Source organism: Protopterus annectens, chromosome 9.part0 (genome assembly GCF_019279795.1).
Source record: "Protopterus annectens isolate FY-2018-M chromosome 9.part0, PAN1.0, whole genome shotgun sequence".
Lineage (NCBI taxonomy): Eukaryota > Metazoa > Chordata > Ceratodontiformes > Protopteridae > Protopterus > Protopterus annectens.
Window position 1 is genome coordinate 1622143873 of NC_056743.1, and position 15503 is coordinate 1622159375.

Sequence of the window (15503 nt, forward strand, 5' to 3'; positions counted from 1 at the left end):
CCTCCAGAAAAACCTTCTCACACCCACTCAATATGGTTTCTGGCCAAACCACAGCACAGCTACTGCCCTCCTATGATTTACACGGGTCCCCTTCACATGGTCGACATTTCAAAATGTTGACTTTCATATGGCCGAGACTATATGATTGACATTTGAAATGTCGACCATGGGGAATCAGCATCTCTGTACAGTGCGGAATGGAAAGATTTCCCCTTCCATACTGTAGTGCGATCTCGGAGTTGGTATATTTTCGTTCCAGGGGGTGTGGGGGATGGAAGGTAAGTTTTTTTTTTTTGTTTTTTACTTTGTACTTGTATGGTCGACATTTCAAATGTTGATGATATGGTCTCGGCCATATGAAAGTTGACATTTTGAAATGTCGACCATATCAAGTAGACCCGATTTACACATACTGTTGCTGAGGCCCGTGATAACAGCCAACTCATATCCTGTCTTTTCCTTGACCTCTCCAAAGCTTTCAACACTGTCTCTCACCATATACTTCTATCTGAACTTGCTAACCTCAATCTATCTGCTATCTCCCTAGCCTGATTCTCTAGCTACCTCTCTCATTGGCAACAATCTGTCAGATGGCTCTCCTTCTGATCACCCTACCTTCTAATCACATCTGGTGTACCTCAAAGATCCATCCTGGGTCCCCTGCTGTTTAACATCTCCACTAATGAACTTCCTACTTCCTGCAAACAGTCTTCCCTAATTCAATACACTGGTGACTCAGTTCTCATCTCTACTTCCAACAATATCTCTGAAGTCCATACTCTTATCCAGGATGCCTTTCTATCCATTGAAAAGTGGCTCTCTGATAATCTGCTCATCTTAAACCCAAATAAAACCAAACTCTTGCTCTTCCTCCCTCGTTCTCTTTCTCATTATAAATCCACCTTTGTCATCACATTCTCCAACCCCATAATACAACCTGAACCCCACACAAAGCTCCTAGCTGCCATCATTGATGATGAACTTAAATGTAACTTACATATCTTCCAAAGTATAAAAAAAACTTAGCAAAAACTGGGCTTGCTTTATCACAACAATAAATTTTTAACTTCTAATGTTAGAATCTCTCTAGCACGGGGTCCTCTCCTTCCCTCCCTTCTCTATGCCACCCCTGTCCTAACTAACATTCAGTCCACAACCTTGGACAGACTCTAACAATCATACCACAAAATAGTGAGATTTGTCACCAACTCTCCTTATAACTCACACCATTGCCTTGCACTCAACTCTCACCAATGGCTTGAGCTCCCACAACAGCTCCTTCTATCACAGTTTCAAATCACATACTCTGTATTAGACAAATCATCTTCCTGCCCTGCTCTCTCCTCCTCGGTGTCCACCTATACTTCCACTCATACCTTCTGCACCTCCAACCAGCAACTCCTAGATATTTATCAACCTAAAAAAACTGTCAGTAAACTACTATATAAATGTTCCATAGCCCAATCTTGTTATAAACTCCCAGTGCACATACGTTTGATTACCTACCCTATACACTTTAAAAAAGAACTCAGACTTCACCTACTTAACAGCAAGACATGCACCTGTCATGACCCTACCTTGCTCTATTTACATTCTTCTGTTCTCCCTACTATTCCTCAGACATCCTACTCAACCTCTTCCTACACCTTCTCACCTTACACTTATACTTCTTCTTTCTCACCTTACACATATACTTCTTCTTTCTCACCTTACACTTGTACTTTTCCTAAATACTACAGCCTTAAGATATACTATTCCACCACATCTATATACGTATATATTGCTTTGTAAGCTCTATTGCTGTGCATACTTTTACAAAAAAAAAAAAAGAAATACATTTAAACGTTGTTTTACATTACTACTCTTCTTTTTATTATTGTTGTGTACAAAACTCCTGACCTTATATATGTTTTCCTCTATCTTGGATTGTGAATTTTTATGTATTGTAAACTGTCTATAACTGGAGCTTTTGTCCTCAGGTGTCCACTAAAAATGGGCTTCTGGCCCAGCTGGACTAACCTGATTAACAAATGTCAATAAATAAAAATAATAAATAAAATGAAAAAGCAGTACTGGTCAATAAAATGAAATAAAATAAGTCAAAATAAAGTAAGGAATAAAATAAAATAAACTGCTACAGTGCAGTACAGTTTTCATTGCAACATAGCTATACACATACTTTTTAAAATTAAACCGCAAGCACAGTGTTATAGGCTGTTACACACACATCACAGTGATCTTAATTTGTCAGTGTTGACCACTATTGCTACTTTCAGATACTTTAAGTTCCTTATTTTATTTATGTCAGTTGTTATATTTCCTTTGTGCTAGCATATTTCTCAGTAGCAGTCCTGCTATACAAAGTCTATGACATTATACATTCACTCTCCATTCAGCTAACTTTTAACAAAAGGCACAAGTTAACATGCAGTATCTGCATGCCACACTTAGCGTTGTCTTCCTTTTAATATCCTCATCCATTACTAAAGGTAAGTACTGTTTTATGTTGTCTGTTGATTGCTAACAGAATGCATCTGACAAATGAATTTTAGAATGTTGTTATCATGATAAACATCCATAAGACAAATGTTCATCTCTAGCATGCAGTGAGTGATGGAATTAAACCTCTAATTATTCAATGTAATTTCACTTACATTTTATTTATTGTTACCCATTGTCTCAATTGCTTCTTAGTAGACTATTTTTCCAGGTTCTTTCATAAGGTTACAGAATTTCCTTACAGTCATAGTTTAAATTGTTGAAACTGTAACAAATTGCTTGGAGGGAGCAACAGTACACATCATCGTTGCTGGCAAATATTTCACCAGATAGTTATTGTTTATGTCATTGCGAATAAAAATAATCAAAACACTTTACTTATCGCAATATTGCTGGTGCTTATGATTTTTATTCTTTGAAGCCTCATACAAAAAGTTTGATAACTGTTTCACAAACACACTTTAGCTATAATTTATGAGTTTGTAATACTTATTTTTTACTTAATCCTAGAGTAATAATGTGTCAGTCCCCATATTTATTTATTTTACATTTGTTGACTGGGATAGTCTGACTGGATATATGTCCATTTTCAGCGGAGGCCTGGGGAGAAAAGCTCAAAGATAATAATACACATTGAACATTTACTAAATGCTAGTTTCAAGTAGATTACAGTCATAAGCAATACCAGCATTTAATACATATAGTACTAACTTATTATAAAACACTTTGCAAAACATATTATTTTCAAAGTTATACATACATAACATTACATTTAGGTTTAAGACACAGTGCGCAGCAGTTATGCAATTGACCTTTCCTGAAATGGAGTGGTAGAAAAAAGTTAGACGTAGTTAAAGGTAAGGCACCCAAGTAATAGAGAGGTCACAAATGTATGATTTGGAATGAGAAATCTCATAATGAACTGAACTTTTTCAACTATATTGGTAGGACCTTCTTGATGGTAAAAGGGAGACAACCAATTAGAACTGCTGAACTTGAGTATTTAAATTATAAGCCAAATAAACCAGATGCATTTATTTATAAAGGATGGACCAACAGGACACACTAATCATTCCTTAACATTAAAAAATATGATCTCTGAAGATGCAGGGATGCATTACTCAATGAGGTTTAAACCTGACAGAATAGCTATGGCTGCATTAAGACCATGAACTCATTTTATCACAGCTGTAAGTGCAAATAAAATAATGTAGGAATAATAAGAACATAAAATAAAAGTGCAAGGAGTTTAGATAAAAACAGTAAACTAATGCATAACAATTTAGTATATTTCCAAGGAATAATGAAAATTTGACAGGCAACTAAAGTTTCTATGAATGTGAGAGCAGAGTTTTTGCTACAAAAGGCATTAATTGAAGACAATATCAGAAAATAAATGGTGTATTAGGAAAGTTTTAACACTGACCTTCTGTGTTTCATATAACAAAACAGTCAATATGAAATATTGGGCAGGTATTTGTCTTTGAAGTACAAGCACTTGCTTATTAGATTGCTTACTTTCCTAAGCACTTTAAAAACAAAACAAACAAATCCCAATTGATATATGATAGTATTTAAAACTGACTACAACCAAATTAAATTTAAAGGAAAAAAATCACTCAGAAGAATGGTTACATAATGGCAGAAAGCTACAATAAAAAAATCAAGAAGTGGTCAAGTATGTCTATTCTTAATTTCCAAAATTTAAACCATTTGAATAGGCTGGCCATTCCCTAAATAGGATCCAAGAATCAAGCAGCTATAATTATAGCAATTGCAAAACTTAAAGAAAATTGCAAAAAAAAAATGTGTGTGTGTGATCTCAGAGTCAGTGTTTCAGGAGTATCCAGTAGGGTTTGCCCCTCACAGAAAAACACTGTTTTTGCATATTGTTTATTTTTTATTTATTTATTTTAATTGATGAATCAAGCAATGTTCATAGGTTCATAGGTTCATAGGTTGGTACTAGGTTATCGGCCCTAATGCCTATACAAGCCTAGCCATAACAATTCCCTGGCTATTTCTTCCTACACTATTTACTTCCCTGGACCCCTGTCTAGCAGAGCAACTGACATGATCCCCGGGGTGAATTTACTTTCTCCCATCCAGTCATCAAGGTTCCTTTTGAAGAGGACCAAAGAAGCTCTCTGTTTGACATGTATGGGCAGTCTATTCCAGAGTTTGGGGAATCTCTGGGTCAGGAACCTATCCTTCCAGCATGTTTTGTTTATTGTGATGACAAGGTTTAGATCCCTGAAGCGTGTGACTCTGAGGGATTGGGATTTCTTTAAGTGTCAAACAATAGTGGCCAGCATGATACGTTCCACGTAATTTTATTAACGAACGTAAAATTAAGACATAATAATGTCCAAAATTGTTAAAATCTAATCTCTCAAACTAGTTTCGGCTATTGCCTTCTTCAGTGAGAGGAAAACAGCAAAAATTGCTATCAACATCCAATAGTATATTTCTATTGTAACCCAGCCAATGGATATAATAGGTATAATCCAGATAATGAATAATTCATGAGTTGACTGTTAGGCTGAATAAAAACTTCAATGTTGGCTGTATATTCTAATGCCAATCAAGAAATAACTTATATATATAAAACATTTTATATATATGTATTTATTTGTTATATACACACATAAAGGCCTAACAATATTGTGTATGCACACTAAACAATAAGCAATTAACACTTGTATTTGCAAGCAATCACTGGCATAGAATATGTATAATAAACTATAAATAGTAGAGTAGCAGTGTAACATTATGTCACATTAAGAATTTATATTGAGAGATAATCATGTGATAACATGTTGTTCATAAAAAATATGAACTACTATATATATAAAAAAAAAAAATATATATATATATATATATATATATATATATATATATATATATATATATATATATATGTCTCTCTCCTATAAATGGTCATTAAGACCTGGTGGAAATAGGGCTCCAAGATGGATAATCCAATATTTTTCTTTGTGACTAAGTATACTTTGCCACCCCAACTGATTATGCCTATTGCCAGTGATTTTATCTATGATGGTAAACATAAATTTGGCCGTGGGGTGTTTAATGGTGTGTTGGTATAAAGCATTTGTCAGTTTCCTGGTACAAATGTCACTTCGATGTTCCCCTATTCTTATTCTCAATGATCTAGAGGTTTTACCTACATAAAATGCAGAACAGTGACAGGTAGCCAGGTATATCACCCAACTAGTGGAACAGTTACCAAAGATCCTAACATCATAAATCTTACTTGTGCTAGAGCTAGTGAATTGTTTAATCTTGCTGACTTGACTACATGAGGTGCAATGACCACAGGGAAAGGTTCCTAGAAGTTCATCCCCTGTTATGGTCAGTTGTTTGAACTTTGCTCCACCACTCTCTCTCTGTTTGTAGTGTGAAAATACAGAACCCACAGTTTTTCCTCTCCTATATGAAAAAGGGCACTGATTACCCAGGGTACTATGCAGATAGTCATTGGCTAACAGAATGTTCCAATTGTTATTGATAACACTCCTAACTATCTGATGATTTTTGCCAAAAGTGGTGATGAACCTGATAGTATCATCTTTTGGATTGTTAGTGCGGTCCTTATATTGTAGCAGGGTTTGCCGATCTTGTGTATCTGTATATGCACGGGCGGATGTGATGTCAAAAGTCGAGTATCCCCTATCCTGAAATCTGTTGTTCAAATCTATTTTGGCCTGGTCATAATCCAAAATAGGAGAATTAATATGTTTAATTCTAAGATACTGGGATTCGGGGATATTGCGGATGGTGTGGCGTGGATGCATGCTAGATGCATGTAATAAAGAGTTGAATTGTGGATATTTACGATAAATCTTGGCATTGAATGCATTAACTTCATTTCTATATATTGTAACATCCAAAAAATCTATTTGATTTTTGTTGAGATGTGATGGAAAACTCAATACCCCACAGATTGCTGTTAAGGTATTCCACAAATTCAATGAGATAGGTAGAGTCCGCACGCCACACCATCTAACAATCATCTAAATATCTCCGCCAAATGTCTATTTCCACCTGATAAATATTATGTAGGGGGTTGTAAATAAGGCATTCCTCCAGATAGGCCATGAACAAATCAGCATATATGGGGGCAAAGGAAGCCCCCATTGCCGTGCCTTGCAGTTGCCACTAACACTCCCCTTGGAAATAGAACACATTTTTGTTTAGCACATGCTCTGACATACAGATAAGCAAAGTATTAAATCCCGGTGGATGCAGTTCTGCCCTGTTTAACCTATTGACCCTACAGATCGCTTCAAGCAAGAGATCGATACATTTCTTGAATCAGCTTTGGAAGAAGGTCTCATGACTATGAAAACAGTACAACATCTAAAGGTTAAGGATCCTTCCAAACAAATCCTTTATCTCCTCCCTAAAATACATAAATCTATCACCCACCCTCCAGGCAGGCCCATTGTATCAGGTATAGGTTCACTCACAGAACCATTATCAGCATTTTTAACCCAACATCTCAAACCACTCTTGACACATGTGAGGGCTAGGATCCAAGACACTACGGAATTTTTGAAAATAATTGCAGATACACAATTGGAACCAGAATGGATTATGTGTACACTTGATGTCAAGTCCGTATATATGAGTATACCATATTGGGCAGGGTTACAGGCTGTACAATATTGGTTAAACAGGGCAGAACTGTATCCACCGGGATTTAATACTTTGCTTATCTGTATGTCAGAGCATGTGCTAAACAAAAATGTGTTCTATTTCCAAGGGGAGTGTTACTGGCAACTGCAAGGCACGGCAATGGGGGCTTCCTTTGCCCCCATATATGCTGATTTGTTCATGGCCTATCTGGAGGAATGCCTTATTTACAACCCCCTACATAATATTTATCAGGTGGAAATAGACATTTGGCGGAGATATTTAGATGATTGTTGGATGGTGTGGCGTGCAGACTCTACCTATCTCATTGAATTTGTGGAATACCTTAACAGCAATCTGTGGGGTATTGAGTTTTCCATCACATCTCACAAAAATCAAATAGATTTTTTGGATGTTACAATATATAGAAATGAAGATAATACACTCAATACCAAGATTTATCGCAAATATCCACAATTCAACTCTTTATTACATGCATCTAGCATGCATCCACGCCACACCATCCGCAATATCCCCAAATCCCAGTATCTTAGAATTAAACGTATTAATTCTTCTATTTTGGATTATGACCAGGCCAAAATAGATTTGAACAACAGATTTCAAGATAGGGGATACTCGACTTTTGACATCACATCCGCCCGTGCATATACAAATAAACAAGATAGGCAAACCCTGCTACAATATAAGGACCGCACTAACAATCCAAAAGATGATACTATCAGGTTCATCACCACTTTTGGCAAGAATCATCAGATAGTTAGGAGTGTTATCAATAACAATTGGAACATTCTGTTAGCCAATGACTATCTGCGTAGTATCCTGGGTAATCAGTGCCCTTTTTCATATAGGAAAGGAAAAACTTTGGGTTCTGTATTTTCACACTACAAACAGAGAGAGAGTGGTGGAGCAAAGTTCAAACAACTGACCATAACAGGGGATGAACTTCTAGGAACCTTTCCCTGTGGTCATTGCACCTCATGTAGTCAAGTCAGCAAGATTAAACAATTCACTAGCTCTAACACAAGTAAGATTTATGATGTTAGGATCTTTGGTAACTGTTCCACTGGTTGGGTGATATACCTGGCTACCTGTCACTGTTCTGCATTTTATGTAGGTAAAACCTCTAGATCATTGAGAATAAGAATAGGGGAACATCGAAGTGACATTCGTACCAGGAAACTGACAAATGCTTTATACCAACACACCATTAAACACCCCACGGCCAAATTTATGTTTACCATCATAGATAAAATCACTGGCAATAGGCATAATCAGTTAGGGTGGCAAAGTATACTTAGTCACAAAGAAAAATATTGGATTATCCATCTTGGAGCCCTATTTCCACCAGGTCTTAATGACCATTTATAGGAGACATATATATATATATATATATATATATATATATATATATATATATATATATATATATATATATATATATTTTTTTTTTATATATATAGTAGTTCATATTTTTTATGAACAACATGTTATCACATGATTATCTCTCAACATAAATTCTTAATGTGACATAATGTTACACTGCTACTCTACTATTTATAGTTTATTATACATATTCTATGCCAGTGATTGCTTGCAAATACAAGTGTTAATTGCTTATTGTTTAGTGTGCATACACAATATTGTTAGGCCTTTATGTGTGTATATAACAAATAAATACATATATATAAATTTTTTTATATATATAAGTTATTTCTTGATTGGCATTAGAATATACAGCCAACATTGAAGTTTTTATTTAGCCTAACAGTCAACTCATGAATTATTCATTATCTGGATTATACCTATTATATCCATTGGCTGGGTTACAATAGAAATATACTATTGGATGTTGATAGCAATTTTTGCTGTTTTCCTCTCACTGAAGAAGGCAATAGCCGAAACTAGTTTGAGAGATTAGATTTAAACAATTTTGGACATTATTATGTCTTAATTTTACGTTTGTTAATAAAATTACGTGGAACTTATCATGCTGGCCTCTATTGTTTGATTTGTAGTGGTTTGGCCGAGCATGCTGTACGTGCGAGGTGTGCTGTTTTTGCATTTCTTTAAGTGTAGCATGTCCAACAACTCTGGGTTTGACATGGCCTTGTCTGTATTTCTGTCCTTGCTTGGAGTTAATTTTAACAAAACTTTCTGTCCTTGAACTAATTTAAACACACCCACACATGGACACACACACACACACACACACACACACACACACACACACACACACACACACACACACACACACACACACGCACACAAGTGCGCATGCACACACACGCACACACGCACACACATGGATTTCTGTCATTTAATTGAAATATCAATAAACTGAATGTCATATAATCAAACTCAAAAGTGTAAAATGTATTGAATAAACAAAAAATAAATAAATAAATGGATAAATATATAAATATTTTTCAGGGAAAACCACACTCCCCCTGCTAATTATACATACCTTATATATCTTTGTCTATCCATATTCCCATCTGAAAACACAGATGAGAATATACATCACAGGTGCAAAGAGCACACACACACACACACACACACACATGGATGTAGTTGCAGTTCACATCATGCAAGTCTTTTTAAAACATTTCACAGGCCAAGAGAATGAACACAAGGGAGTATTCACCATTTTGAAACTTACAGGAGATCTTTTAACAAGGAGGAGGGTGGGGAGAATGCAAGGTGTGTGTGTGTGTGTGTGTGTGTGTGTGTGTGTGTGTGTGTGTGTGTGTGTGTGTGTGTGTGTGTGTGTGCGTGTGTGTGTGTGTATGTGTGTGTGTGAGAGAGAGAGAGAGAGTATATATGTATATGAAATGCCCCAATTATTAGAATTTTTCACTGGAGAAGCAGTCACACAGTAGGTGTAAAGTCTCAAGCCCTGTACCCTTAATTACTTGAGTACCAACTGACAGCAACTTCTTTTTGTGTTTTTTTAAACATTTGGGGCCTTTGTCCCTCAAAATTATTTTGGCTTTGTCCAGAATTTTTGAGCAAATAAATTGATTATTGATTTTGAATGCTCCTTGTAAAATTTGTGGTTTTCTGGCAAACTGTTGTAGAATTGGTAATTTGAAATACACTTCTCATTTATCATTTATGTATCTGTTCATTCACTTTATCACAAACAAACCTCAGAATGTACAAGGAGCTGTAATTGATGGGCACATCTGTGTGCATGTGTTAATCTTGCATCCCAGATAGTTGGGATGTAAAGGAATGAATCAATCATAATAAAAAGTAGCTTCATCACAGAGCCATATTCCTTGGGTACAATTCTTGGTTTCTTATTTTTTTTTTTTGGACTGTTGACAGTATGCTAGTTGGCTGTGAATAAACTGAACAGTGTGAAGTCTATGCATTTAATGTCTAAACCTCAAAATGCACTCACTCGAGGCACTCCTTAAAATGGAGAATATCGATATTTGTGCAGTGACTGAAACCTGGTTCAAGGCTCCAGAGAGCACCCCTGCATTACCAGGATATAACTCATACCATACCTTTCGGCCATCAAACCAGGAATGGAACACCAAGGGTGGAGGTGTGTTTATATTCAGGAAGACAACCACACCTCCAGGCTAGTTGCTCGACATAATTCATCAGAAATTATACAAGTGCAACAAGTGCAACTAACTCTGTGCAAAACTGCAATCCATATTGTAGCTTGCTACAGATCCCCCACCATGCCCCAGGATTCCCACTCCTCTTTTCTTGATATAATAGAGAATATCAGGGTCCAACCTAATACCCTAATATTGGGAGATTTCAACTGCCCCACCATTAACTGGGAAACTACTCTTGTACCAACTCCTTTCCTCAATGCTTCCTAGAATTCATAAACTCCAATGCCCTGGATCAACTTGTCCACACCCCTGCTAGGGTCAATCATATCCTAGACCTAGTACTTACCAACATGAGTGACAGGTGCTCCACACCTGAAGTCAACTCCTCGTTGGGCAGATCTGACCATAAATTAATCACCCTAGATATCCACATCCTGCCCCCACCCCTAACAAAGGAAATCACAGTATAAAACTTCTCCAAAGCCAACTTTGTGCTACTTAAGGCAGAAGTGGCCAACTTCACAACACCCATGCAGATGGACAATACAGTTACCACTGCCAAATCCTATACAAATGCACTCTATAAGCACCTACATGGGTGCGTGGATCCTGCCATCCCTAATAGAAGCAAGACACAGTCTACTAAAAAAAGGAAACCAATCTGGTGGTCCTCTGCTATTAACAGAAGGAAGAAACTGTTGCAAAAGAGAATAAAATCCCATAAGTGGAGGAGCTCCCTGGTGAGCCTCAGCAAGAAGCTGAGATCTCTCATAAAATTCTCTAAAGTGAACTATGAAAATAAGATTGTCACTGACTCTAAGGACAACTACAAAGCATTTTACAGTTATGTCAAGAATCTCAATGGCAACACCTAGATCTTCTCTGAGCTACAGCACAATGACACAGAATTCATGGAACCAACTGATATCGCCAACATCCTGGCAGATAGGTTCACTGCCAGTTTTACCCCCCACCTCTTAAAGGGCCCATATCCATACAGGAAAAATGCAGTGTCACTGCAATCACAACTGAACAGGTGAAAACTGCGCTATCAAAAGCAAAGAACACAGCATCCATGGGACTGGACAATATCCCTGGATGCATTCTACATGAGATGCATAACGAAATAGCCCCCCCCCCAAATAAGCACCATGTTCAATTATAGCCTCTCGATGAGTTTTGTACCCACTGAATGGTGAACGGCAACAGTTGTATCACTCCACAATGGGGGAGCCACTAGGGACCCCTGGAACTAACACCCTATTAGCCTGACGAGCCTGGTCTGCAAGGCCATGGAGTGTATTATCATGGAACTCATAAACAATAATATTGGTAACCTCCAAACTCTGGACCCCACCCAGGTCGGATTTGTGAAGGGCAGATCATGTCTCCTGAACCTGGTCGGCTTCTTTGAAACAGTCACCAAAGCCATGGACGATGGTAAGGCAGTCCACACAGCCTATCTCGACCTTGCCAAGGCTTTCAACACCATCCTCCATTCTAGCATCATAAATAAAATCACCAAGCTGGGCATAAATCCGTACGTCACAAGATGGGTCACCAACTGGATCACAGACAGAACCCACTCTTTAAAAATTGAGGACTTCAAATCTGACTCCAAACCTGTGATAAGTGGAGTACCACAGGTTTCATTCTTGGGTCCCCTCCTGTTTGGGATCTGCTTCTCTGAAGTACAGGCCAACACAGAGGGCCTCTGGCTGACAAAGTTCATAGATGACTGCAAATTGGGTGCCATATTAGAGTCCCCAACAGATGTGGACATCTTGCAAAAGTGCCTCACCGAGACTGATGCCTGGTATCAGAGCCAAGGCCTCAAGCTCAATGCCAAAAAATGCATTGTCATCCCCTTTGGTAAAAGCCCAGTACCCATGGACTACCACATAGGCAGCAGCCCACTTAACACCAAAGGCATGATAAGAGATCTCAGGATTCTAGTGGACAGTAGCCTCTCCTTTCATAATCACATCACCACAGTAGTCAGGAAATCCTTCTATGTAGTGCTCCTCATCATGAAAGGGTTCTCATCCAAGAAAAAAAAAGTCATTGTCCCCCTCTACTCGGCTCTCATCAGCCCCATTATAGAGTATAATGTCCCATTTGGAATGTACTTTACAAGGTATCTGCAGCAGCTAGAATGGCCATAAAAATATCTTACAAAGAGGATTATGGTACTCAAGCAGTTACCCTACACTGACCACCTCAAAAAACTCCGGCTTTACTCCGTAGCATATCGCCTAATCCGAGGTGATCTCTGCCTAACATACAAAGCTATGTCAAACCCTGAGCTGATGGACATGCTACACCTAAAGAAATCCCAATCTCTCAGAGCTCCACACTCTAGAAACCTAAATCTTGTCATCACAATTAACAGAACATGCTGGAGGGATAGATTCCTGTCCCAGAGATTTCCCATACTCTGGAATAAACTACCTATCTATGTCAGGCAAAGTTCGTCACTAGCATTCTTCAAGAAAAATCTTGATGAGTGGATTGGTAATATGAAATTCACCCTGGGAATCACATTGGTGGCCCTGCTAGACAGGGGTACAGGTAAATAACATCCATGGGTGGTGAAAGCCAGAGAACCTTGTTGGCTAGGCTTGCATAGGCCCTAGGGCCAATAGCCTAGTACCTACCTATGAACTTATGTTAAAATATTAACTATGAATGTATTTTTTATTTAGCTTAATCTTGCATGCACAATGATGTGAAATGCAATGCACTGAGTTAGTGCAGCTTTTTATTCCCTCAGCCTTCCTTTTTCTAGCGTTAGTCTGACCAAGTCATTTCACCAAACAGTACTCCTGAGCTGCCCTTGAAGAGAGCTACTCGTGTCTAGTGGGCTATCCCAAGCTGTTAACAAATTCATTACGCATTTGTCTTTTATTAGTGCTTCACTATATGCCATTTGACTATGAATCCCTGCAGATTTGTTTTAGTTTAATGGACTGCCAGATGCATTTTAAATATATCTGAATTTCAAAAGAAGAGATGTTTACTGTTGTTCATGCTATCTGTGTTCAATGTGAAAGTACTTTGTTTTGTGCATCAGATGGTTGACAGTGTTTTTGCTATAAATGAAATCCAAATCTCTGTGATCAGTCACTATCACTTTCATCTTAACAACTGTGTGCTACGAGTTTTTAAAGGGAGGCATTAATACTGCCTATAGTTTGGGGCAGTAATGTAAATATTGCTTCATTGCTTTATATAGTACAGTACATTTTGCAACTTTTCTCTTCCCACACGATCTTAGCTTTCTACCACAACTGGAACACTATAACCTTCAAGTCTCTTTCTTTTCTCTGACAAAAACATATTCTAACTGTATTTTACTTGTCACCAACATGCTCCAGAATATGCTTCTACTGCACATTCCTCTCCTAATTCTTCTCTTCTTATTCTCTAACATTACATCCTATCAACATCGTCTTTCTACAATCTACCCATGTCACACCATTTCTACTCCCTCACAACACCACACAATAGTCATACACTTTAATATAGCATTATCTATTCAACACCACTAAAACAGAGCTATTCACATACAAATACATACAAAACATTTTCCATCTGGATAGTACTTAGTAAAGAAAATGCATCTGCCAAGTAACTTTCTCTGTGATGCAAGGTATAACTGCAGTGAGCTTAATAAAAGAAAACAGCTGATACAGGGTTCGAATCTACTTTACTGATAATTTTACAGATGGGGTCAGAATGCCATTTGTCCCAAAAATTTGATTACAAAATGTAACAACAAATGCAACTGTATAATAACTATATTTTATTGCAAAAATTGTACCATTACTGCTTGCTATAAAAGCCTAACATAATATGTGCAAATTATGTTAAACATGACAATGATGTTATTTAATTTTGAATGCACATGCATAGCTATGGTGTGCACAATATTTTATTATTAAGAGTTATCACATACCAAAAGTATATATTGATGACAGTGTGTCTTGTGACATATGTATGTAACCTAACCTAACATGTATTACTCAGAGTATACAACTGCATGCATCTGAAATGTATTTACAAACATCAAATGCAGCCTTTCACATAAAAATGCATTCCCACGACTATGTAAAGTCACAATCATTCAGGCATCTCTGAAGTATATCTCTATTAATTCTTAGTATATCTCTAATTACTATGCTAGAAAGTTAATAAACAAAGTTTAACATTTTATTCTTTTTTTTCCTCATGGGTTCAGTTACCAGGTAGTACTACTCAATCTTACTAATATGGAAGGTCCAATAGCCCAAAAGTTCACATCATAGCATTTTTCTCTAAACAACCATTATTCTAACAAACTCCATAAAGCATTTCATTGTTTAACACTGGAACATGTGTCAGTAGTTTGAGAATCACACATGGCCAAATCTAACTGTCATCTTTCACACCTTCTGCACTAGTTGATGGACTCCGTGTCAATGTGTCTGCCTAGCCATTGTTGTGCTTTCATTTGCAGAAATGCAGCTGCAAGGCTGTGCATTTTTGCCTACAAGCTTTTATGTGTGAGATCTGAATTGGTCCCCAATTCAGACATATGTTTCTAGCTTGATTTCTGCGGACATGGCTGGTGACAGTAGGACTGGTGTTTCATTTAGAGCGCAAAGAAGGGGCATTGAGAAGTCCATGTGCTTTGTGGCATGCCTCATGAAATGCTACAACCAAAGGTTGCTGCAGGAGGAATATACTGAGTCTCAGTGTAAGTCTGAG

At 37.4% G+C, this 15503-nt stretch overlaps 1 protein-coding gene across 1 annotated transcript in view; it reads left to right on the forward strand.

Annotated features, from left to right (window-relative positions):
* The first annotated feature begins 2371 nt into the window (after positions 1 to 2371).
* The window catches only part of LOC122810731 (tyrosine-protein phosphatase non-receptor type substrate 1-like), a 343519-nt gene continuing 330387 nt past the window's right edge, over positions 2372 to 15503 (forward strand). The window contains exon 1 of the mRNA XM_044082295.1: positions 2372 to 2489. Within this exon, the coding sequence (XP_043938230.1) occupies positions 2426 to 2489 (64 nt within the window). The 5' untranslated portion in view covers positions 2372 to 2425. The remainder of the gene's footprint in view (positions 2490 to 15503) is intronic.